The following is a 24,410-nucleotide window of genomic DNA, read 5'->3' as shown; positions in this document are numbered from 1 at the left end:
AGTAATTAGTCTTTTGTCACTGCAACCACATGTAGTCTGACCAAACTATACATACATATACATCAACTACATACAATATGCATGACACTAAAGATTGAACTCAAAATTCAGCAAATAAACACACTGTAAAAGTCATTTCACAAAATAAATGCATTTTTAAATTGCATAAACACTTACTTAACATCTTCATTTTGTAAAACAATTGAACCACTGTCAACACTAATTGTAACATTAATTTCAATGTTGACTGAAGGTATTAAAGGCTCTGATTTTAAATTTTCTGAAGCACTACATGTGACATCTGCAACATTTGATACCTCCTCTTCAACTACCGGCAAAGCATCCAATGACACTCCTGCTCCTGAGACATAAAAATTATACAACACTAATGCCAAATCTTACCTTCATTTAGCTTTAATAGCCTTAGCACTGTTGGTGAAATATCTGACTGATGGCGTGAATGAGACCGAACAGTTGCAGATAATTTCTCTGTTTCAGCTTCAGTTACACTTCCCTAAAAAAGTAGCTCTTAATCCTTGAGAAAAAAAATTGAACAAATATAACAATAATCTACAAGTTCATAACAGTTTTACCTTACAAATAAATGTACATAAAGCACACAGCATAATATGAGCCACAATTACTATCACATAATTTTCATTAAAGAAAATGTTATAATTTACAGCTTAATTATAATGCATAACGGATACTAGCCTCCATTAAAAGGACAACAGAATGAGAACAAACAATTTCACGTGATGTATTTCTTTGAAAAGACAACAAAATTAACTTACAAGTCTGTTCCTTGGCAAGGTTGAAGAAGGACTCACAGGTTTTTTGTTGAGCCCAGATAGTCCAGCAGTACGAGGAGACAATATTTGTCCAATGTGTTGGAAACTAAAGCCTTTGCCTTTACGAAAAACTCTCCTCAAACCTCTTACTAAATCCATTTCAATTTTGTGAAATGTGTCTTCCTCATACTTTAAGTTATCAGGTGCAACACCAGTTTGCCTAATATCAATAAAATGAAACAAAGTACAATGATATTACAAAATTGCATACAGTATTTCATGAAGAAAGCAGCTGGCCACTACTACAAAAGAGCATAATTTTTTTTAAAAAGATTAAGTACAATTCTAGAGCAAATTTGTAAAATATTAATGGAAACAAGGACAAGTAGGTTTCCAAACAACCAACAAAGATACAAATTGAAAATAATATTCCCATGATGCAAAGTCTACTCTACATTGTACTTTTAAGGTTATAATGTATATACACATAAGAATTACAGATCACTTTGCAATGTAGAGTAGAATTTGTATCACAAGAGCAGAATTTTCATTACATATCTTTGTTGGTCATTTGAAATCCTATTTGTCCTTATTTCCATTACTTTTTCACAAAATTGCCCTGGAATCCTACTTAATCTTGTTTCTTTTAATTTATTGCACTCTTGTTTGTATTAATTCTTTCATAATTATTAATAATATTTCTTTAGTTGCCATTGTGATAATTGTTGATTATACACAAACAATAATTTACTTTATTATTATTATCCTATAGTTATCACTTTACAGCTTTTATGAAAGAGAGTATTGAACAGATATGCTGAAGGAATATAAACTATACTGATAGAAAGTGAAATTAGTACTATAGTCTTGACACCAGTCTTTGTTCAAGAAGCAGAGAGAGTATCCATCTTGGATGATCTTCCCCTGCAAAGGCTGCAATCCTCCATTCCTGTCCTGGTTGTCAAGTTGAATGTTGACATTATCATTGCATATTTATAACATTTTTTTCAAACAAAATATCTAATTGCACTTAATAAAACAATATGCAAGATTAAAACCTTTTCTTAGCTGAAAACCTCCACTAAGTATAGTCAACCGGGGCTATTCCGACATGTTTGGTGGCTAAGTGGTTCATTAATCATTCATAGAATTATTACCACCCTCCTGCTCAACATACCAATTTTTTGACTCCATTTTAAACTTTTCTATCTATTTAGGAACTTATCTACAAAATTTGTAACATTTTTATCTATTTTTACTATTTTTAAAACATTTTTTTTAATGCCACGTGTCACAGGGCTATTTCAGTACAGTTGGGGCTATTTCGACATAGACGTATACGGCAATATACGGTAAAAATTATGGCGAAAAGCTTAGTATACGGATTAAACTTTGAAATGGTGATCAACTCAGTAAACAAAGTGATTAAATGTTGAATAACTTGGATTATATGAATGAAACTATTATAAAAAAATTATTTATAAGTATAGTAGTTACTATTTTAGTTTACTGGCAACCAGTACAGAAAAGTGCTTCATCTTCAAGCTCTTCATCACCCCATTCTCCATACCCTGCACAGTCTTGTGTGACGAAACTTGGCATGACTCACAATGTATCAAAGCCTCATTGTTCTCATCGTATGGTGCATCACAAGCTGGACATTGGCCTTTCTTTTGTTTTTTTTGGAGGTTGTTTTTTAGTTTGTTTTTGTGTTTCTTCTTTTCCTTCTCTTTCTCTCTCTCTTCCCTTTTCCTCTATCTTTTATCAGCTCTCTCATTCTTTTGTCGTTTTTTCTCTTTCTTTTCTTCTTCAGCATGACATACTTTGTCCATCACTTCTTCCAAGGTTAGGCTTTCTCCACAACCAGTGAGAAGTTTTTGGTTAATTTTTGTTGTTCTCTTTGGTGCTGACAAGTGTATCAACTCAGCAAGGAAATTGCGTAGCCCAGGTATGGTACATGTAGATGATTGTATATCAGGTTGGAATAATTGAGTTAAAGGCTGTGATAAAAAAGGTGGTGATGGTGTAACCATTGAGCATGGCGGTGGTTGTGATGGTAGTGGCTGTGATGTGTCTGTAAAGGGTGATTTAGAATATATTGAATGAAGCTCTAAAATCAACGCCACGGGTTTGACAGACAGAAAAAAATATTCCTGTACATGTACCACCATTCCTGTGGCTCCAGCTGACATAATTACAAAGTTAAAGGCAACTCCATTAATCCCATTAATTCTCACTCAATGCTTTAATGTTACTTTGTATTTGCATAGTTTCTTTCCAAACGTAGAGGAGGTCCATGTCTCTCACTGCTAGTGGTACTGTAGCAATTTGCTTTTCAAAACCAGAATCCTTTTATAATTATTGCACATTCCTAATCACTAAACTTTTTCTTCGAGCATTTGTTACAGCTCTTTTTCTGATCTCCAATTTTTCTTTCTCTGTATAAATACGTGGTAGCTACATATTTTGCCTAAATCGTTAATTTACTAAATTGTAATACTTTCTTTTTTGCCCTTGCAATAGCTGCTGATGCATGCAATGACTAATCAAGTTGTCTATCAATAATAAGAACACTAGACTTTCTAAAGTACTGGTAGGGTCAGTTTTCCTACATTAGATTGGATATGGCAGGTGGGCATAAGCTCACGTCCGGTTCAATTTAAAATAATTATGCAACACCTGCTTTGAATATAATATTCCAAAAGTTTACTTTTTGAAAATTGTGACCTGAACCACAAAATTTGAGAAATATAAATTATACTTGACTCAAACAAATAATACCCACTGGGTCATAATCACAAAGGCATACAACAAAAGCTGAAATAATTTCTACCTCATTTTATTAAGCTTTCTTGTTTGTTTAGCCAAATCCCACTCCATAGCTCGCAGAGTCTCTTGCTCATCCACAAAAGTTTTAGATGAAACTGAAAATGCTCGCTTGTGTAATGGTTTTGACTCACCAGAAGCTGAAAGACTACATTTACATAAAATACTACAAATAATAAGTAGACTGACATACAGTTCACTATCAGCATCTTCTAAATCAGATCCAATTATAGTTAAAGTACGAACTAAAGTTGATATGTGACGCCCAATGTCAGTACTAGCATATACATTGATGCCAGACATGTGCCATTTAAAAGCAGTGAAAAGTTTTTCATCTAAATTAGAATGAAAATAGTAATATGCATGCATGCACAGCTAAATGAATAAATACACAACTAAAGCTTACTCTCTTCCAAGTCATTTTTATTGACAATGCATAGTTTGTAAGTCCCACTTGGAACAATACCTAAATGCATTTTACATGATACAAATAGAAAATATATACATGCAGATACCATGATTCAAAAACTTGTGTTTCTTGGGATCTACAGTCCATGTTTTGTGGCGAAAATGAAATTGTTCATCAAATCGAACTAAAAATCCAGTGAATCTTCCAGCAGACACTAGTTTCTTGCTAAAGTTTAGTGACACAAACATTTCCTTAATAGTTAACACAACAGCTGGAAATCCTACTAAGCATTAAAAAGCAATAGTTAAGTGGTACCTCACCTTTCTGGCTAGCATGTGGAGTTGTTTGCTAAAAGACATACATGTATACGTACATATAAGCAATGACAATAATCTTACCAGATGCACTAATGGCATGCATGCTCCAACATCACTCACAGTAATTTGAACAAGCCTAGGCTTAGAGAAGTCAATAGAAGGTGCTTTAATTTGCACAGCTGGTTTAGTTAAGCGACCAACAAATGCTTCAGTGGCTGCTTGAACCTATCACACAAAATAATCCAAAAGTTGTAGCTAAATGTACCTCAGTATTCAGTTGGTGGTGTTCATTTTGCCAGAAGTTGTATACACTTTTACAATTTACCCAAAAAAGAATAGCTGACAAACACATGCAATACATTAAAAAATAAAGTTTTACCTTTTTCAACAGCAGTTGATTGTATATAAAGATGAGGTGAGTAGATTGAAATCAAAAAAATATCCGACATCACTGGTGCCAAATCAGCCTTAGAAGTATTCTGGAGTTACAAAAAATCATAATTTGACATATACTAACTAACATACTTGTTGTAATGTGTTTTTAAAAGCAATCCATGTCTTAAAATATGCTAATTCAACAAAATCATCTTCTTCCTCTTCAACATTTTGGCCTCCCTTAAAATAGAAAAATGAATAAAATATAGTAAACAGAGACCCACTGTACCTGAATACAGCCCAATGCTACATTAATTTCAGTTTCAACTTTACCATGTAATGTAAGGTGACTCTTATTTGCCAGTATTTGAGTATTATGTTGATGACTGACATTGGTAATTAACATTTCAATTTTATTACCAGTTGAAAATCGCACCGCTGTAAGAAGTGGTGTAGACACAGTTATCTTCACGCCCTGACAAAAACAATAAAACAAATAAGCCCAATAACTTACTTGCATTGACAATTTCACCGAGTTAAGAAGAGAAATTAATTCAAATCCAGTATCAGCTGGTTGAGTTAAATTAATAGCATTCAACCTGTCCTGAGGTAATGATTCTCCAATATTCATGAACATATTAAATAATTCATTGGTTTCCTAACACATTGAAAACAAATTGTAAGATAATATTACAATATCAATTTGATATGCAAGTACGATAAATGTTCAAATAAAAGCCTGGCTTCAATAAACACTTGGTACTAATAATCTCCAAGTATAGAATATGCATATTTTACTTAATATAGTTACCATTATCATTATCATTAGAGTATCCCAAATTGCCTAACTAGTTATGCTATGTTCACTGACACTAGAGTTCCAGGTTCAAATCCCAATATTAATTTTCTTTTTTTGTTCTACAAAATTTTTGTCTTGCATAGAAATAAATGCCTGGGCTTTTATTCAAACATTTACCATACATTTATTTATGAACATTTATTTATTTATGAACATTTATTTATTTATGAACATTTATGTCTCAAAGTGAAAAGGAAATAAAAAGGATAACATAATAGTTTGCATGCTAATACAAAGGAAATTATGCAACTATTAGCACTGGCACAGTACATCTATGGGCTTTAAAACCTACAAAAACTAACAACACTGCTTTGACACACAATACACATATAAAGAACGAGACACCGTTGGTGCAATGGCATCGCCAAAAAAAGAAAAAATTAATTATGATTTCGAAACTAAGTTGTCCTATACTTTACCACTGTAGAAATTGAAAGTTGCTTGCTTAGATCAAGAGTGGATAATTATTTAGGGAGAGTGTCTAACGCGCCTATAATCTGTGATACCACAGTGCGTATGTTGACATAGCATGGTGCTTAGCACCAAGCAGCCATTTTTGCGTCATTATATTGATTCCAAGTCAGAAAGCTGCAATTAAGAAACAGCCAACCATTAGAAGAACATATTCCTGTCTGCTCCTGCTTGTTTCTTGCACTGTGTGATCCTCAGAGTGGAGATATAAGTCTTAAAGTATCCTGCATGTTTCAAGCGCCATTATATCATTCACACTCATAAATTTGAGGATTACTGAGATTAACTCCCATGTACTTGCAAAAAACGGATGTAAAGATATGCACTGTGGTATCACAAAATATAGGTAGGTTAGACACTTTCAATAAATAATTATCCACTCTTGCTTAGATATATAGTTATGATTGCATTCTTCATAGCTAGTCTAATTAAGATGTGAGGATGTTTGGGTGTAGCAGCAAACTGAGAGCATGTAGTTGTTACAGTACAGAGAAAATGTGAAATCTTGATTGCTAGAGTAAAATAGTGTCTCTTGGAGTAACTGCTGGTAGAAGCCTGCCTGAGTTTCTTGGACTTCTACTCAGTGCACACACACATTTAGTAAGCCTTATTTGTTCCATTGAAACTTTTGTTAAGTGTCTAAAGTTTATAGGCCTAAGCTACTCTTCCTAAGGACAAATGCCTCAGTTGTGTAAAGTCAAGATATAAGGCATATTACTTTCTTCAAGACAAAGAAAGTTACAAAAAAACACTACATATTTTAAATAAAAGGTTTTGTGTCTCTTTAGAGATACTTAAAAGCCTTGTTACTGGAAGGATGATAAAATGATAGGAGAACCTACCAACATTTGGTAAGATTGTTAGCTTTTGGTGCCTGCACTGCCATCTATACTTGATAAAGCTTGAGAAAGTAACTTTTTCAAGCACATGAAGAAGTTCTCTGTATAGGGAACCCCCTTGTAAAACCAGAAAACTTCAAAGAAAGAGTTGCTTCTGGACAGAATGAATGAATGAATGACAACACACTTAACTACATAGTCCTTGCCCACGCTAATCACTGGCAAGGCCCATAAATCAATCATGCCAGGCTACATGTAAACCTGAGTCCCAGGCTAGTTACTCTATAGTGCCTTGCTTTTAATGATCAAAATTTCTGCAAGAACAGGCAAATGAAAAGTTTGCAGTTGTGATTTATAAAATGCTATTTTTGCATCAGTATTTTACATAATTTAGCATAGTGTGATTTGCTTTTTCAGGAAAGTAGGTAATCAAGAGCAAATAAAGAAACAGTTATTCAATCAAATGAATAATGACATTTAAGAGATCATTTTACATGGAAACAAAGGCATGGGTTTCTTTTTGAAGTCAAACAATATCTTGAGGTAGCATTACTAAGTAGGATTCACCCCCAAACAAAATGGCTACCACAACTTTTGCAGCCTTGCTATACCGGGTAAACGAGCTGTTATGCTCACTACACTTCTTAGGGGATCTTATCTTAACCAGAGGACTCCATTGGTACCACTAGCATGGTTTTAGACTTCGTCTAAGAGGAAAATCATAAATAGGCAAACCAGCCATTTTGTTCAGCCACCATTTTTCCTCTTCATCATCATCATCAAGAAGTAGTCCTGTCAATCCAGTTGTCGGTGTGTATCTCAGTATTGGTAGATGCTACAAGGATAATTCTTATACCAATCTACTCCAACTGTCTATGCACCGGTCCATGTCCCATCAAATCATTCTTCAAGTAAGGAAAAAGTGATACTATGAATGCTGGATCGTAGTACTGTCTTAGCTGCATGCCATTATTTTGTTAATTAAAGGAGCATGTGCTCCAAAATTTGGGTGTGGTTGCGCATCCTCAGATATCTGTAGTCTCATGGGGCCGGACTCAATTTTTAGAATAGAGTCTGGTTTTATACCTAACATCAACTCATGCTTGTCTGGCAGTATTTGGTCGACCTAATCAAATCACTGTTACCATAGTTACATTAGAATCCGCCCACGCACAGCAAGTCTATTATCTAGAATGGAACTAACTGAGCTTTTATACTTTCTTTCTATGACTTAAACTGCTGACTGGATTGCCTTTATCTGCTCTGATGGTTAGACAATTATGCAAGTAAAGAAATGCTTCTAGAAATAATGTGCTTGGATCTGAGATGAAATTCTTCAGTTGCATAATTGCTCTAACTTCAGTACTGCCTAAAAAAGCCAAAAATGAGAAGTGTTTTACTGTTTTATTTTTTCTTGATGTCAGGAAGCAAGTATAAAGTACAAAATAAGTATACAAGCAAGTATAAAATCAGTATAAAAATTAATAAATCCAGAATTATTGTGGTGCGTGGGCGTGTTTAAAGAGATTAACATTCTTTGCCAACGCAAATCAAAACATTGATAACATGAGTCCATATTAGGCATGGCACCAGACTCTTATTCGGTAAATTAGAGTCCAGCTAGCAAGACTAAAGGCCTTTTCACACTGGTCAAAGTAATGCGCATTGATGTGCCTTAATCGTGTTCACACTAGAGTGGTTTTCAATTAATGCGCATTGATGCGCATCACTCTCACTTCACCTCCAGAGGTGGATTGATGTGAAGTGATGCGCTTAAATCAATGTAAACCAATGGCAACAAGAACACAAACAAAATGATACATAACTCAGCTGCTAGTGTAAACAAGATCGATGCGCATTATTTCAGCTGTATCAACAAAGCGCATCAAAGCGCTTTTAAAACTGTGCCAGTGTGAAAAGGCCTTAAGATATCTGCCGCTCTGGAAGAAGCAAGCAATTTCTTTACCAAGCTAATGCTTGGAATCAACTGCAATACTTTGGTGGAGGTTTCTAGCTAAGAGAAGGTACCGTATTTCCTTAAATAAAAGCCCGGGCATCTATTTGCTAAAATGGTATTTGGATCTCAAAAAATATATATAAAAAATTAAAAAAACTTAGGCCCAGAGCGGGATTCGAACCCGTAACCTCATGCTTTTGACTTCTCGAACTTCAGGCATTATCCACTAGACTCCTGAGTCACTCCTAGACTAATGTTGCGTATTTACAGTTTAATTTTATTGCTACTCCGGCGTTTATTCGAATGCGGCTTCTATTTAAGGATTTACGGTACTAATATTACATGTTACTGTTTTATTAATTATGAAATTTTATTTTAAAAAACACAAACAATTACTTACTGTTATGATATGCAATGATAATATGAACTTGACAACAGCCTGGAAGAACAGCAAAAGCGACAGGATTGCAGGGAAGATGAACACTTTCAGCTCACAGCTTTCTCAACAAGGACTTTTGTCAAGACAAGTATTAATTTTACTTGTCATCAGTATACCATATACTGGTTTATTTTTGTGGTAAAATATTCTCTCAAATTTTGCGGTTTGGTGATCATTTGCAAAATTTTTTCACCGTGAAATTCTGCTCTTCATTGCCACGTGGTGCAGTCTGCAAGCAATTCATGAAAATTAATTATGCAAAATTTTAGAAATGCAAGATTCGCGAAAATATACCGGTATATGGTAGTCAATATTCCTTCAGCAATATCTAGTCAATGCTGTCACTTATAAATGCTGTAAAGTCATAACAATCATTATAATTTAAAAAAATTGTTGTTTGTATAAAATCAAAAAGTAATGCAATGGCAACTAAAAAAATATCAAATATTATTTTTAAAATCAACACAAAGAACATAAAAAATTTTTTAAATGAAGGTTAAGTAGGATTCTTGAGCAAATTCGTAAAAAAGTAATTGAAACAAGGACAGGTAGGATTCCAAACTACAAACGAAAATACAAAATGAAAATCCTACTCTCGAGATGCAAATTCTACTTTACATTGCAAAGTGATCCGTAATTTCTTAAATAATAACATTAAAAGTACAATGTAGAGTAGAATTTGCATCACGAGAGTAGAATTTTCACTTTGTATTTTCGTTTGTCGTTTCGAATCCTACCTGTCCTTGTTTTAATTACTTTTTTCGAATTTGCTCTAAAATTGTACTTAACCTTGTTTTTTCTTTTAATTTTTGCACTAGGATTAATGCCATTAGCAATGGCAAATACATTTGTAATGCCAAACACTTCAGAAATATGTGTACCACTTTGTCGAGTGCTCTCCATACTTTCGATTCTGATTGGAAGAAATAGATTTGTTACGAAATTTCTTGTTTTGTCATTTAGTGTTTCACATAGTAAAGCAATGATGCTATACATGTAGTTCTGTACTTTAACTACTAAAATCCAGTGATTAGTATTCAATTTAGCTTCAACACTGGTGATATTAATACATTTATATAAGGAAATTGTTTCTCCATGAGATATGTCAATCAGGAACTTCTCTACAGTCTCCACAGCCAAAATATCTTCACTTGCAAGTTCCCAGCACCTCCATTTTTTGTTTGTGGCTTACAGGTTTGTTCTTCAGCGTCAAATAAACAATGTACCTTCCTACTTTTCAGCTCTTTATCATTAACAGTGTCATCAATATGTCTTCTTGCTTGAATTCTTCATGAAACTACATGTAAGCTATTTTCACAAGATTTTTCCAAGTTCATGATGAGCGATTCCTTACCTAAAAACTTTATTACCAGAAATCCTTAGGCCACCTTGGGGCAATCAGCATAAAGAAGCATATCCGAGCAAGCACTTTGAAAACTATGCTTCCACCTCAGCACATAAACTTTTAGCACATGAGTGAATCTTTTGGTACATGTTTTACAATATTCAATCTTTTCTTCATTGCTTAATTCTTTTCCACAACATAACTCTTCTCTTATCACACATAAAAACCCATATCTTAAGACCTTTTTGTGTAGCTAGAACAGGCATTGTCACTTCATGTGGTAGTACAAAGCAGGCACAACATGGTAGTTTTAAAATGTACGACATAAATTATCAATCTGCAAAAGTTAGTTCTGTAAATTATGCAACAAATCACCTGCAGCAGCAATTTCAACTCGTCTGGATCCTTCTCTCTCCATCATCTAAGATCTAGCCGGTACATAATGCAAACCAGCCTGGTCCCAATTTACAACTAACCAGCTAGGAATGTTATTCACATCCACAACAACTTTGATGTCAAGGAAAAATAGTGCCTTACGCTCTTCAAAGTTTTAAAAATATTTTTATCCGTAATTGTGCCTTTTAATTTTCTTTTTACAAAATACATTCAGGTAAGTGTAATGTTTTGCTCAATGACTTGTATGAGCATTGTGACCACAACTGTAAGCAAGGAGATTGCATGTTATCTGCTTCATAATAACTTGCTGTCAAAATAGCAATAGCAGTATCAACAATAGCTCCCTTACTTTGTAATTCTTGTAAATATCAACTCACTGCAAATTTTAGATCTTCTTGTAAAATAATGGTCCATCAGTTTTCTTTCCTAGTAATTCATTGATAATCAAGCTCTCCTTATGTATATTTCTACACTTGAGCTCTGCAAGGTAGGTGGCTTTCCATGTATGCACTCAGTTTTTTTCAAGTTTGGATACTTCTTGGCAAAGTGTCAAATCATTGAAGAAATTCTGTGTTTCAAGGCTCTCTTACACATCTTTTTTTCCTTGTAAAATATTCATGAACTCCCCTCTTTTTTTATTTTCCTTCAACTTACATCACCACTGTTACCTCTGAATTTGCAGCAGCAATCAATGAATCTTTTTGGATTAAAGACCAGTTGCATTAGGAAGATCAACAGAAACAAAGCAACTCGACTAGGCTCATCTTTCTCATATACAGAGAAATAGAGTGCCTTACAAGTTGCTTGACCCTGCAAACTCATTAATCACAATACTTTCACCCAACTAGCAATAATACATGTTACATGAGCAAGAAATGAGAAAACTGGGTCAAGCAACCTGCAAAGCTCTGCACTTGAAAAGCCGCTGCCATTATTGAGCTCTTGTATTAGGTACGCGATGACGATACTATTAATAATAATTGGTAAACTAACAATATAAATTATAACTTTTGCAGAGGCTTAACTTTTGCTGCCAGCTAATCCATAAAAACAGAGAAAGTTTTGCCCCTCAAAAGTAAAGCACTATACAGTATTTATCAAACAGTATCACTTCATTAACCTCACAACAATTAACCTCACAGGAAATTTATAAGCTACATGTACTGTATATACATGAAGTTAAAATAATGCAATCTCCGATCTCAGTCTATTACAGCTACAATTATATACAATAGGTACTATGATCCATTTTTTAATCAGAATAAATAAAAACTATAATCCAACCTTAATGAATGCTGATTGGAGAATTAGCAACTGATTCAAAACATTTGTAGTTACTTCAATAACTACTTGTTTCACAGATACTTCCAGCGTAACACTAGGTAGTCTGCTATGAGGACGAGGTGTGACTTTTCCCCTTAATAAAACAACTGGTAATGGAATAGGTCTCAATGATAAGTCATCTTTATACTCCTAAAAAATAGGATATTGTGAACAGTTTAGTGCTTTATTTACCTTGGAATTAAATTCCAATTTATGCTGTCCTATGGATAAGACAAGTTTTATAACTGTAGTAGATCCAATCTGAGCAACAACAGGTGCAATCTATCAATCAATTCAAGTAAGTAAACTCAAGATGCAAATTCTTGTAATAATTCTACAAAAACTTACATCGTATGAAACCATTAGTGATGGTAATGGCCTTACAATAGTTTTAAATTTCTTCAAAAAAAATAATGCGGAGCCTTTTGGAATATGAGGAGGAAATTGCAGCTCAGCTACACTAACAGCAGGAGTAGCCCCAACAAATCCAGCATCATCAACAAAGCTAAAAATATTGAATGATAAAATCAAACTCAAATGAAGTATTAACCTGTCAGGTGAAGACGCAAAAATTTCTTCATAAATAGCTGAAAATGTTGGAATATACTTGTTCAATTTTTTATGTAATACAATAGGAGGTTGCTTCATGTCAAGAAGAATTCCAGGAAACCGAACTAAACATCTATAAGCTGGAGCAACATATTCTTTAAGGTAACAAATGCTTGTACAGAATTCCAAATCTTCAGATATCAGATTACCAAGGTCCCTATACAATTGTCAACTTAGTAAATAAGCAATTGATATTGTTCATATTAATTTAACATTAACAAAAATTATTAACAATTTTAATATTAAAATTATCCCTAATTATATCTAATATCTTACTTGTTGGAAATTGCATGATCTTGTGCACTCAAAACAAATTTCTTTAAAGTACTGGCTAAGGAAATATACGAGGGAAGAACCTTATAAGAAAGGGGTGCATGAGGATGACTCTGCCAATTTTTAGGAGAAACAGTCCGACAGTCAACAGCTCCAGATATTTCATGCATTTCACAAAGTAAAAGAAAGCTTTCTATGCCCACACATACTTGAATATTGCTAATTTTTACAGAACCAAATATGCTAAAATCGAGATTACTTTCATTTATATTAAGCATGTCCTTAATGCCTGGACTGATTGACAAGTCAAGCTGTTCATTTTCAACAACATCATTTGAAGACATTTTAAGTGTGGATTTGCTGGCACCATAAGTTGCCATGCTACTCTGAACAGGAGCCTCAGGATCAGATGAAAAAAACTGTGGACTATCAGTAGTATCTTCAACAACATCTGCATCATAAGGGCTTGAAGAAGAAAGAAGATGACTATTAGCTGGCACTTCAACAGGGGAATCTAAGTGTCCTGACATTGAAGAAGATTGAGAGAGATCTAAAGGGTTCACATGTATCTCAGAAGAACTTTTATTAGGGTTATTGCAAGTCTCAAATTGTTCGGAGACCAGACTAATATCTGTTTGACATGATGACAGCGCAGATCTCTCAAGTGCACATAAGTAACTTGTAAACTCCGTCACATTACTTTTTCTGTCACAAGTAAGTGTCTCTTCCTCATACTTTCTCACTAATAAAAGAGTTACTTCAAAGTCCACAAAAATATCTTTTACATGACGTAAGCTTTGAGCAGTATGTCGCACAACTACTAACAGAGGAAGGGTAATGTGACAAGCTAACGAGTCAAAATTTAAGCTACATTTTGATACAACATTATACTTTGAACTTCGATGTGGGCGTTCACTTTGTGGCACAGTTACAACATAATTAATCTTTCTTTCTAAATTACACAGCTTAACAACGTAGTCTAATGAGCCAGAAACACAAAAATGTTTTACTAGTAGTTCTGGATGTTTTAAATTTTCATCAAGTGGACTAACTTCATTATTTGCTACTATTAGAGACAATTCATTTACTCTCAAATAATAGTCAATGTTTAATTTAAAACTGTCTTGTCCACTTCTCATTACTTGTGATGTAATTTTCATGCCACAAACTTTATATACAGGTAACAAGGACTCACGAAGTAAAACAAAATGAGAGTAGCTCATATTTTTTGAATAATTTTTATAAGATTTTCCAATTTGATCCAAAAATGCTACATTAGGAATCCCAAGACCTGATGGTGACGGACTAATGCTATGATAGCTACTAACCAATGGAGCCTGATAAGATGATATTTCACCACCGTCTCCAGAAACATGGCATATCTGGTCAGACAAAACCACTAAAGCAAGGGACAAAGAAATTGATATGATTTCTTTATCAATCATATTGCTTTTGACACTACATCTTTTAGATTCCTTTTTTGCCTGTGGCAAACCATTCCAAAGCTGCCTCAGCAATAAAAAACAAACACAGTTCTGGACAGCCAACGATTCTTTTGTTAACAAGGGGTTCAATACCTGTGGAATAAAATATTAAATTCAAGGAATCAATATCTAAAAAACTAAGTTTACATCAAAAATATTAAAAGGTATCGCTTTACCTTTCGATTCACTGAAGCTTCTTGGGCACTTCTCAGAAGCTGCAAAAGCAAATTTTTTTCAAAAATGACTTTATTGATCTGGGTGTTTTGCAAATTTTCAATGATTTTGTCAAGCATTGGTTTCCAACCTCGAACAAAAGTTGCAAAAATTGCTGGATCAACAAATATATCTTTTTCATTTGCAATACCATGAGACGGTTTTCCAACTTGCAATTCGATGGAGGGAAGTTTGACTTGCAAAACAAGACTATTGTTAAAATCTGAATCTTTAGTTTGATAAATAGCAGAAACATCTAACAAGTGACTCTCAATATGATCCCATGTCAAAATAGGGGTGATTTTTCTATCTAATTCAGTAATTAATGCAGCAACAGTCACATTTAACTGTTTTAATCTCCCTTCACAAATATCAATCATTCTTGGTAGATGGCTGCTAGGTGGCATAACAGTACTAAAATTTAATGAGCTGTTCACTGATGATATGCCTTCTTCATTTAAGTTATGCACAAATAGTCCCAACTCTAACACTGAGATGTTTACTTCTCCAGCCACTTTATGGCACACTTGAACATCACCACCATTGTTGCTTTCTTTACTATTCACATGTCCTTCACGATACAATAAAGAATTTATCCCTATGCCAGTAGAATGAAAGGTAAGAAAAGAGCAGCAAATGTTATCATTTTTTCTTCCAATATTTTTACATGGAATAGAAATAGCATTAAGAGCTTGCAAAAGAATATGTGACGTAGCACTTGTATTGACAGAAAAATAAATCAGTGGCTGATCTTGATGAACAGCTAAATTTGGAAGTTTTTTAGAAGACTCTAAATCAGATTTAACATTCCAAAGTGTCTGAAGAGAAATAACATCTAAAAAAGACTGCAAACAGAGCGTACTCACAAAACCATTTACACAGGAAACATACCTAGTACAAGAACAAGTCAGTAAGACAGTATAATTTAAAATGATTTTACCAACAATGTCATTTTCAAAGGTCCATAATAAAATAGTAAACATTACTAAACAAGGACATTACTTGCAACACATGAATAATATACATGACGTACATGTAAATACCCAAAAACATCAGAAATCCCTGATCATAAAATAATTATGATCATAAATACATGTACATGAACATGTATGTAGCAGAACTTACTGATTGATCAAAGCAAGTAGAGGTGGGGAGATAACTAAGCCAATGTTTCCAACTAATGTCACAGAGACAACATAAGCAGACGAGGTCTTATCACTATCTTTGCCTGATTCTTTAGAGAATTTACAATCATTAGATACTTCATATTCTCCACTGTAGCATATGTATGGCAAAACTCCAACATTAGATTCAATAATTTCAGGAAAATCTATGGTAAATAAGGCCTTTCCTTGACTTTTATTTTTACTTTTCTGTAATTTCTTGCAGTTTAACTGCAATAGATTATTGCAAAATAAATATTTATCTAGAATTTGCCAGTACAAACTCAAAAAATTGTCTTTTTTCTTTTCCACAATATCATTCTCTTGGATCTCATTAGAATTGTCTACTCTTGTTGCACTCGTTGACCCACTTGGAGAATTTTGTAAACTTGCAAAATGTTCGTCACCTGAGAATGAATCAGACTGAAAACTAGACTTTGCTGTGTCAAAAGAAGCCTCAGAATCACGTGACACTAATTCATCATCATCATGCTCTTGTAAATTCATACTACCACTTCGCTGTAAGTCAGCAAAACCATAGTATTTTAGAATACAGTTATGCAAACATTCGAGTGAAGGGACATTATCAATAGAAAGATGCAAAGGAATCTCAGGCAAAGATCGTGGCGACCTGTTTATAATTGGGTCATATTTAACTTTTGCGAAATAACGACTACTGTGTGACACTGGCAAATAATCCTCTCGTGAAATACAGCCATCCAGAAATTGGCAACCACCACAACAGCCACAGGTATAACAGTTATCCCAAAGGAACCATAATCGATGGGATAAGTCACTCAGCTTTAAAAATGATTTTTGTCTATTTGAATCAGCTTCCAAGGGTTCTCTTAATGAAAAGTCACCTTCAATGGCACCAACATCAAAACAAGCACATTCACAATACACTCCTGAACATTCTGGTATTTCAATTAAAAAGGAGGCATTTAAACTTTTCAGGATTGCAGAAAGTGAAACTGTCTCGGTACCCTGATGTAAATTACAAAGGTCAAGACCAAAACCTAGTGTCTATTAAAAAAACAAAATACAAGTAAAATTTAATACTAATTAAGATAATTCAAAGCTCAAGAATTAAAACAAATAAATAAACTGATACTATACAGGTATGCTTTTAAAGTACATTTACATGTACATGCATATTTACATTGAAGAGTCACGGAGCGCTATAACAGTACTAAATAAAAACATTAACTTCTATTTACATTCCATTGTGGGCATGTTTCACAATGGTTCATGTTGATACTTAAGGCCTTTCTATACTTCAATGCGGTTTGAACTGATTTAGAACTAATGAGCAAGTGATTCTATACTAGATCTTGTATATTTTAATAGTATTTCTGATCCATTAGCCACTGGTTCTACACTGAATGTGCATTCAAACCACATATAGAGGTGGTTTGAGATAAAGCACATTGAAGTCAATTCACATCAGGTACAGGTTATGACTGAAACCAGTTCAATGCACAATAGAAGTGCTAGTGCAGAATGGCCTAAGCACTGTTGTTTCCTTGGTTCTCTTTACTCCACAAATACAACCATGCTCATTCTTGACTGCCTGGAATACTACTGTCATACCAGTAGCCAATTTCAATTATGTCACAAAATTAATAACAATAAGAATTTAGTCCACAGTATCATTATTACAATTCCATTGATAATATTTTCTAAAACTTGTATAACAATAGTCACAAGTAAAAACTAATAATTTTAAAGATTGAAGCATTATTCTTGTCTACTAAAATTTTGTGCAATGGCAGCAGATAAATAATATTCAATGCTTTATGAAAAAAAGGTCAATGCCAGTAGCAAATAAGACAAAACACAACAATGTCCAAACAAGGACACTATCACTACAAGTATACATATGGCCAGAACTGTAATGTTAAAGTAATCCAGAACTGTGTATGCAGTCATCAGCCATCACGTACAAGTACATAAGTACAATACAGTACGTCCTCCATTATCTAAAAACCATTGTGCACTTTTATTTTGAAAGTTAATCAGAGAGCTGAATAGTCCAGATAAGTAATACAGTAGACCAACCTATCTTATACTTTTTGAAGAATAAATGTGTATCATTTTCCTTTCTCTAACTGGCAGAGCATTTCAGGCTTCTCTTTAATAGTCTTCCTCTTGGCTAAGCTCATGCTGCAATAGCCATTTTAACCAGTTATTAATAAATTAACTAGTCTGAGCATGTGTAATTGCATGCGCATTAGAGACCAAATAAATGAGGGTTCAGATAAAAGGATATACTGTAATGCATTCATTTCATACCTGAATTTGAAGCATTGTATCAGCTTCTTTCAGAATTAAATCAATTGTAGCAACTTCTAAAACAAACATCTTGTACTTTAAAAGTTCAGAAGATGGTTCTACCAGTGGCTCAATCAATATACAATCAGGGGCCTCCAGAACAGCATCAGCTGGACTAATCACATGACTAAGAGCAGTCAAAAAATAATGTACAACAGGAAAGAGCTACAGTAAACAAAAAGTAAAAAACAACAACTAACGTAGTTAAAAATCATTAAATAAAAGATGTCATAATGGTCCACAGGAAGATTTAGTACCATTTGGCTACTAAATCTTTCCTATAAATCAGTGGAACATTTTCAATAGTATACAGGTAGCTGCTTTTAATAAAATCTGAAATTTAGTAAGGCAAGAAAATTGTAATAGAGAGTTTTGTCACTCAATCTCTCCTATGGTACAATTGGCACAAAATATCATATACATGGAATATTTTCAAGCCTTTATTACTTAATTTACATGTTTTTAATTTAATGATACGATCTACTAAGCAAAATTTCAATCTCATTATAAATATCTATGGTATAAAGTAAAGATCAACGTAGAATAACAAGCATCGCCAATTAACTCACACTGCCAAGTTGCATTCGACAATTTCATGTACATTGCAAAATCTGGACCCTTAATATTGAAGAAGTCTCAATTGGTGAAACACAGCCATCAAACATACTACAAAAGCTCGATATGCCCAGATTTAACATGAGAAGCTCAAATATCTTAAACTGAAGGATGTATGTTACTATGTTTAAGCCTAGATTCTATTTTAGACAATTTACAGCCTTGATCCACCTTTTCAGGACTAACATTCCTTAAGAAGTAGATCTAAAGAGTCTTAACCACTGGTTTTTTCTCATCAGAACTATAGTATCCAACAATACAACAGTCAATAACCATTAACAGAAGGAAAAAATGAAGAGCAGCTGAAAAACCAGTCAACTTAGGTGCCAGCCTCACTTTTCTGTCCCACTAGTAGACCTGGTTTTCATCATCATGACGGGTTGATGACTCATTAATTTTAATGAATATTCATTGCGGGAAAGGTTTATAGGAACTAAATAACAACAGTATATTATACATGTACAGAACCACACCAACTGAAAGACAATAAACAGCTAAGCAAGGGATGGCAACAACAGCTTCAATAAACATACATAACAAACTGACTCATCAACATACATGTACATGCTGCAAACAACTACAGGGTCTTGGCATGGATTAAAAAAATTTGTTATAACCTGGGAGCTTTAACCCATGTTGTTAAAATACTAAGTTAAATAATAAAAGTTAAAAACATGAGTACCTCATTTAACGAAACAGAAGCCGATACAGCACCAATATTTAATTTCATCATCCATGCATATTCTACACGTTCTTTTAACAAAATTTCTGTAAGGCCATGACAACAAAAGGTTACTCCAGAAAGTGCCACAACACCAAGCTTATGTTCTTTCCCATCAACCTAGCAAATGAAAGTTGTGAAATCAAAATTGTATAAATTCAGTTATTCTATTTAGAACTATTACTATGCATCATACATAACATACTAAAAAAGGTAAATGAACAGTAATGGGATCCACTGTTAGTTTAACAATAGTTTCCTGTCTTTTGTACTCCACATAAACAGACAAACACTCTGAATGAGCTGAAGGCAATGGAAATTCATCACAAAAATTTTCAGGATAGTGCTATACAAAAAAAATTATGATCATTTCTTCTACTTTCTCACTGTTGGAAATTCTCCAGTAACCCTTTGCAACTTGAAATTAACAATAACTTCAAGAAACCTCTCATCAGTAACAATTTCAGAATGAACAGAATCAGTAGCATCCTTTGTTTTACTTAAACAATCAGGTAGAGCACAACTTCTTGAAGAATACGTCTTGAAATACATATATTCACCTGGATAATTTTCCTAAAAATTAATGCACTTGACAATGTGGTAATAATAAGCAAGTAAAACCTTTAATGACAAAAGGTCCCTTGCAAGAGTACCAAAAACCCGTAATAACACTTGAGGAGCATTAATATCTATCAGAACTTGACTTGGAACCATATCATTACTGGATCCAACATGTGACATATCAGAGTTATGACCATTGTATGTTATGTTAATTGTTATCTCTGGACCACAGCAAATATCTAACCATCCATCTTTGTAAAATGTAGTCAAGCAGCAACCCATTGGGAAAGATTCATTTCCATTTTGTAACTCAGTGTTTTGCTTATCATAATCAAAATCATGTTTCATATACTTTTGAGAATGTGAAACAAGTGGTTCACTGCCTCGTCTACGATGTGCCTTTTTGAATGATGTAGTACCCTTTTCAATATTACGATCAACTATATTAACTTCAGCATCACAAGGTTTAATAGGTTGACTAGCACTCCGTGTCAATGAATAAACTGGATGTAATTCAGATGGATTTATAATCCTCCATCTTTTCTTATGAACGGAAGAAAGAGCAAAGACACTTTCTTTAGACACAGATGAAGGAGAGAAGTAACGTCGCACAACAATATTCTTTCCCTGTACATATTCATAAATAAATTCACTCAACTAACTACTAAAATAACTTGCTAACATGAGCATGAAAAGTGACTTCTTGTCTGTCAGGCAAAAATTCAGTAAAAGGTAGATCAAGTGATAGGTGACCTGTCTTGCCACAAACAGCTATTCGCTCTAAAACAAAATTTTTAAAAAGATAAATTAATTTTATAAATACAGCAAAAAAGTTTCTAATCAAAGTACTGTATGTTAACATTAACATGTACAATGTACTTTGATATCATGTACATGTTGCTCTATAACACTTCCCACCATTTACTATTTAGAAACTAACCATTTTCAACTTCATCAGTATCAATCCAATTGTAACGATTAGTAAAAAGAAAAATCTCATACTCCGACATTTCTACACCAATATGCCACTGAAAAGGAACAAAATCCAAAATATCAATAGTATCAGATTGGACCCAGTCATCAAGTAACTCATTAAAAAAATCAATGTATGGAAATAATATGTTTATCTGAGGTTGATCCACCAAGAACTTCATATGCCATGCCTGAGTACTGTTCCACACACGAGGAAAATGTAATGATGAAGATAACTATTAAATTTTAGATGGCTTAAACTCAAAGTCAAATTAAACATGCATACAGCATACATTAACACAATGAGCTTTCCCAAGAGGTTGGAATGGCAAACTTGTCAATACTTCCAAGTCTGTAAGCTTGCCACTAAACTTTGTTGTGTAACCATCATCCTTTATCACCCAAGGTTGATGAATAAGCAACTGACTTGCACCACTTACAGAAAATGATAAGGATTGTGGATCCTATTGTTAACATGATTACAATAACAATACATTCTTTGTTTCTCACAGATTTTCCTTGAAATTCAAAATGTAAAGTGGCAGGACTAGTAACAGAGATTGAAACATCAAATGATGTATAAACCCTAAAGAGAAAAGTCATTAAACATCAAAACAGGTATGTAAGTACACATGAATTTAAAAAGAAGACAAATATTGTCATTTTCTTCAAATAATGTAACATTACACATTTGTATTAAGAGATACTTTACATTTACCAGGTGCTAATAAAAGAGCAGGGATGTCATGGAATTTACGCTCTTTCCTAAGCCAAACTTCACATTTTGCATGTGTGATATAACAAGCAACAAATATAATACAAGGAACAAGGAGAGGACAATCAAGAACAAACAGTGGTCATGAGGACAATCTTATACCAAATTCGGACACATACTATAAAAAGTCATAAAATGGGATATTGTTCCTCAGTATATTGGCATAATTTAGTGCCACTGGTCACTAAATAGCTTTTAAATACTTGTGTCTGTAGCATTATTCTTGTTACTAATGAAACTGCTATCTTAATATTGGCTACAGTTAAAGTTAGTCATTAAATGTTTCCTATAGTATTAGTGCCAAGATTAAAAATGTTTCTAATAGTTTATTATTAATAGGGAAACTTTAATGCATGTGTAACTAAATGTCTCTTATAGTACTATAGTGAAAAAGCAATGCATCTATCATTAAATGTTCCCTATAGTGAAAGTGGCCAAATTTAATTCTTGTATCATTAAAGGTTCCATATAGTAATATTGATCTAACTGAATACACCCTGCAGCTGTGAACCTGAGCATTACAGAAAACTACCGTATACTGGGAAATTTTTCACGGCGCTAAATTTTCAAGAAACAAAATTTCACGAATGGTCCTATAAAGCCCACATGGTCTCTTCCTGTGGGTGGGGTTAGAGGTGTGGTAGAACTCACAGCACGTGTAAAGGCATGGAGGAGACAGCAGCTTAAACTTCATTTACCATGGATTCGTGTATGAGAGGATTTCATATCCCAACTGAGTTTGACACCAGTAGTGCTGGGCAATATATCAAAACTCACGATATTTAATCGATATAATGCGGTATCGATACTTATCAATATTGAAAAAATTTGAAGGAAATATCGATAATAAGACCACGCCCACAAAATGATTACATAACTTTAATAAATGGTTAATTAACTATAGGAGTAACATCTCAAAAATTACTAAAATGTATTTTCTTGGAAAGTAGATGAAGTAGCCGAACTATATGAAGCCAAAGAATGTTTTATAATGCTTTTCAATAATAATTGTTCTCAGAAATAGCTTTATTTAGCCGTTTTAGTAATATTAAAGTTAATGGGTGTGGCTTAACAACTTATCGATAAAAAATATCGATATCTTCATTTTTAAGCAATATCGTATTATATCATATCGTTTCAAAATTTTCAATATCGCCCAGCACTAGACACCAGCCGCTTGGAATTTGAAAAATGTAGCCATACGTCACTAATGACGTCTTATAATGATATTCATAGCAGCATGGCCGACATTTTACAGCTGCGTGGTTCAGTGTGGTTGGCCTGTATTTCACTCTTAAATGGGTTTTGTTTGTTCTGATAAGCAGTACAATAGCTGCTGGAGTCAACTAGCCTTCATATTTCATATTGGCCCATTATTATCAGAAGATCTAGCTCTGTTAGCTTTTTAAAAGAAGAATTATCAGTTTGGGCGCTCATAAAACAGCCGAGTCGCAGAGGTGAGTAACCGGAAGCGTTTTATTTTCAACGGAAGTGGGCATGCCATGTAAAATGGCACCTAATGAGCTGTAGGCACAAGGCTCGGTAGAAATGACTGTTTGGAAGATAAAGAAGGACAAAACGAACTATTTTTATCTAGTATAATGATTAATAGTGTTTTATATATTAGTAACTTCAATAATTGTAAGTTATAATACATTATGAAGGCTTATTGTGAGCTTTTTGCACATATTCTACAGCATCATTCATGCGCTCTTAAGATATTAAACTTTACTTTTCCCTGGACAGTTATAGCTTTTGTGAATATTGATAGGTTAATAAATTTGCTTTGCATTTATACATAACAACAGTGTATTATACCAAAGAGCCACATTTGTGCTCTTATATAAGATCATTAATTTTATATCAAAACCATGTTAAAATTATTGTATACATAATGAGTAGTGACTAATGAGTAACAATAAGAAGTTGATGATATTATACATAAAGTTGTTTGATTAATGTGTGTGTGTGTGTATTTATCTACTAATTTACTGTAAGTATATTCAACATGAACATGTACATTATAAAACACTATAGTAATGAATCATCAAAGATGTCGATAATGTTGTCATCCATACCATCAGTTACTATTTCAGTTTTCACAGTATCTTCAATATCTGAATATTCTGATTCGCTCTCAGATACATCTTCATTGCTATCCTCATTTGAATCTGATATAGCTGTGTTTGAGCAGTTGATGCAGTAGCAGCCAGGACCACAAAAGGTATTACCTTTCTTGCATCGACACCTTGCACTAGAACACCCTGTCTTACACTTACACCCATTCTTCATATTGCTTAATTTCTGGCTAATTAATGCTTGCTTTTCAGGATCTTCCCAATC

The 24,410-nt window shown here is 33.7% G+C and overlaps 1 protein-coding gene across 5 annotated transcripts in view; it reads right to left on the bottom strand.

Moving 5' to 3' along the window:
- Positions 1 to 24,410, bottom strand: part of LOC105313023 (uncharacterized protein KIAA1109-like) — a 44,179-nt gene that overhangs the window by 1,806 nt on the left and 17,963 nt on the right. Inside the window, exons 11-40 of one of the 5 annotated variants that reach the window (XM_019997540.1) lie at positions 21,803 to 21,878; positions 21,586 to 21,756; positions 21,261 to 21,528; positions 21,003 to 21,100; positions 20,381 to 20,947; positions 20,147 to 20,332; positions 19,965 to 20,105; positions 19,721 to 19,879; positions 18,385 to 18,588; positions 16,052 to 17,115; positions 14,890 to 15,817; positions 13,233 to 14,806; positions 12,898 to 13,113; positions 12,696 to 12,852; positions 12,540 to 12,629; positions 12,309 to 12,497; positions 5,233 to 5,376; positions 5,008 to 5,193; positions 4,869 to 4,958; positions 4,723 to 4,822; positions 4,609 to 4,682; positions 4,425 to 4,568; positions 4,347 to 4,374; positions 4,133 to 4,306; positions 4,024 to 4,083; positions 3,811 to 3,952; positions 3,625 to 3,765; positions 795 to 1,011; positions 403 to 514; positions 178 to 361 (exon numbers count right to left, since the gene is read on the bottom strand). In XM_019997540.1, the coding sequence (XP_019853099.1) occupies positions 178 to 361; positions 403 to 514; positions 795 to 1,011; positions 3,625 to 3,765; positions 3,811 to 3,952; positions 4,024 to 4,083; positions 4,133 to 4,306; positions 4,347 to 4,374; positions 4,425 to 4,568; positions 4,609 to 4,682; positions 4,723 to 4,822; positions 4,869 to 4,958; positions 5,008 to 5,193; positions 5,233 to 5,376; positions 12,309 to 12,497; positions 12,540 to 12,629; positions 12,696 to 12,852; positions 12,898 to 13,113; positions 13,233 to 14,806; positions 14,890 to 15,817; positions 16,052 to 17,115; positions 18,385 to 18,588; positions 19,721 to 19,879; positions 19,965 to 20,105; positions 20,147 to 20,332; positions 20,381 to 20,947; positions 21,003 to 21,100; positions 21,261 to 21,528; positions 21,586 to 21,756; positions 21,803 to 21,878 (7,884 nt within the window). Of the gene's footprint in view, positions 1 to 177; positions 362 to 402; positions 536 to 794; positions 1,012 to 2,153; positions 3,262 to 3,624; positions 3,766 to 3,810; positions 3,953 to 4,023; positions 4,084 to 4,132; positions 4,307 to 4,346; positions 4,375 to 4,424; positions 4,569 to 4,608; positions 4,683 to 4,722; positions 4,823 to 4,868; positions 4,959 to 5,007; positions 5,194 to 5,232; positions 5,377 to 12,308; positions 12,498 to 12,539; positions 12,630 to 12,695; positions 12,853 to 12,897; positions 13,114 to 13,232; positions 14,807 to 14,889; positions 15,818 to 16,051; positions 17,116 to 18,384; positions 18,589 to 19,720; positions 19,880 to 19,964; positions 20,106 to 20,146; positions 20,333 to 20,380; positions 20,948 to 21,002; positions 21,101 to 21,260; positions 21,529 to 21,585; positions 21,757 to 21,802; positions 21,879 to 24,410 lie in introns of those variants that run through there. The other 4 variants (XM_019997541.1, XM_019997542.1, XM_019997543.1 and 1 more) reach the window with 4 other exon arrangements.

Source organism: Amphimedon queenslandica, unplaced genomic scaffold (assembly GCF_000090795.2).
Source record: "Amphimedon queenslandica unplaced genomic scaffold, v1.1 AMPQUscaffold_13364, whole genome shotgun sequence".
Lineage (NCBI taxonomy): Eukaryota > Metazoa > Porifera > Demospongiae > Haplosclerida > Niphatidae > Amphimedon > Amphimedon queenslandica.
Note: the sequence above shows the minus strand (reverse complement) of the source record. Positions and strands in the feature narration are given on the sequence as shown.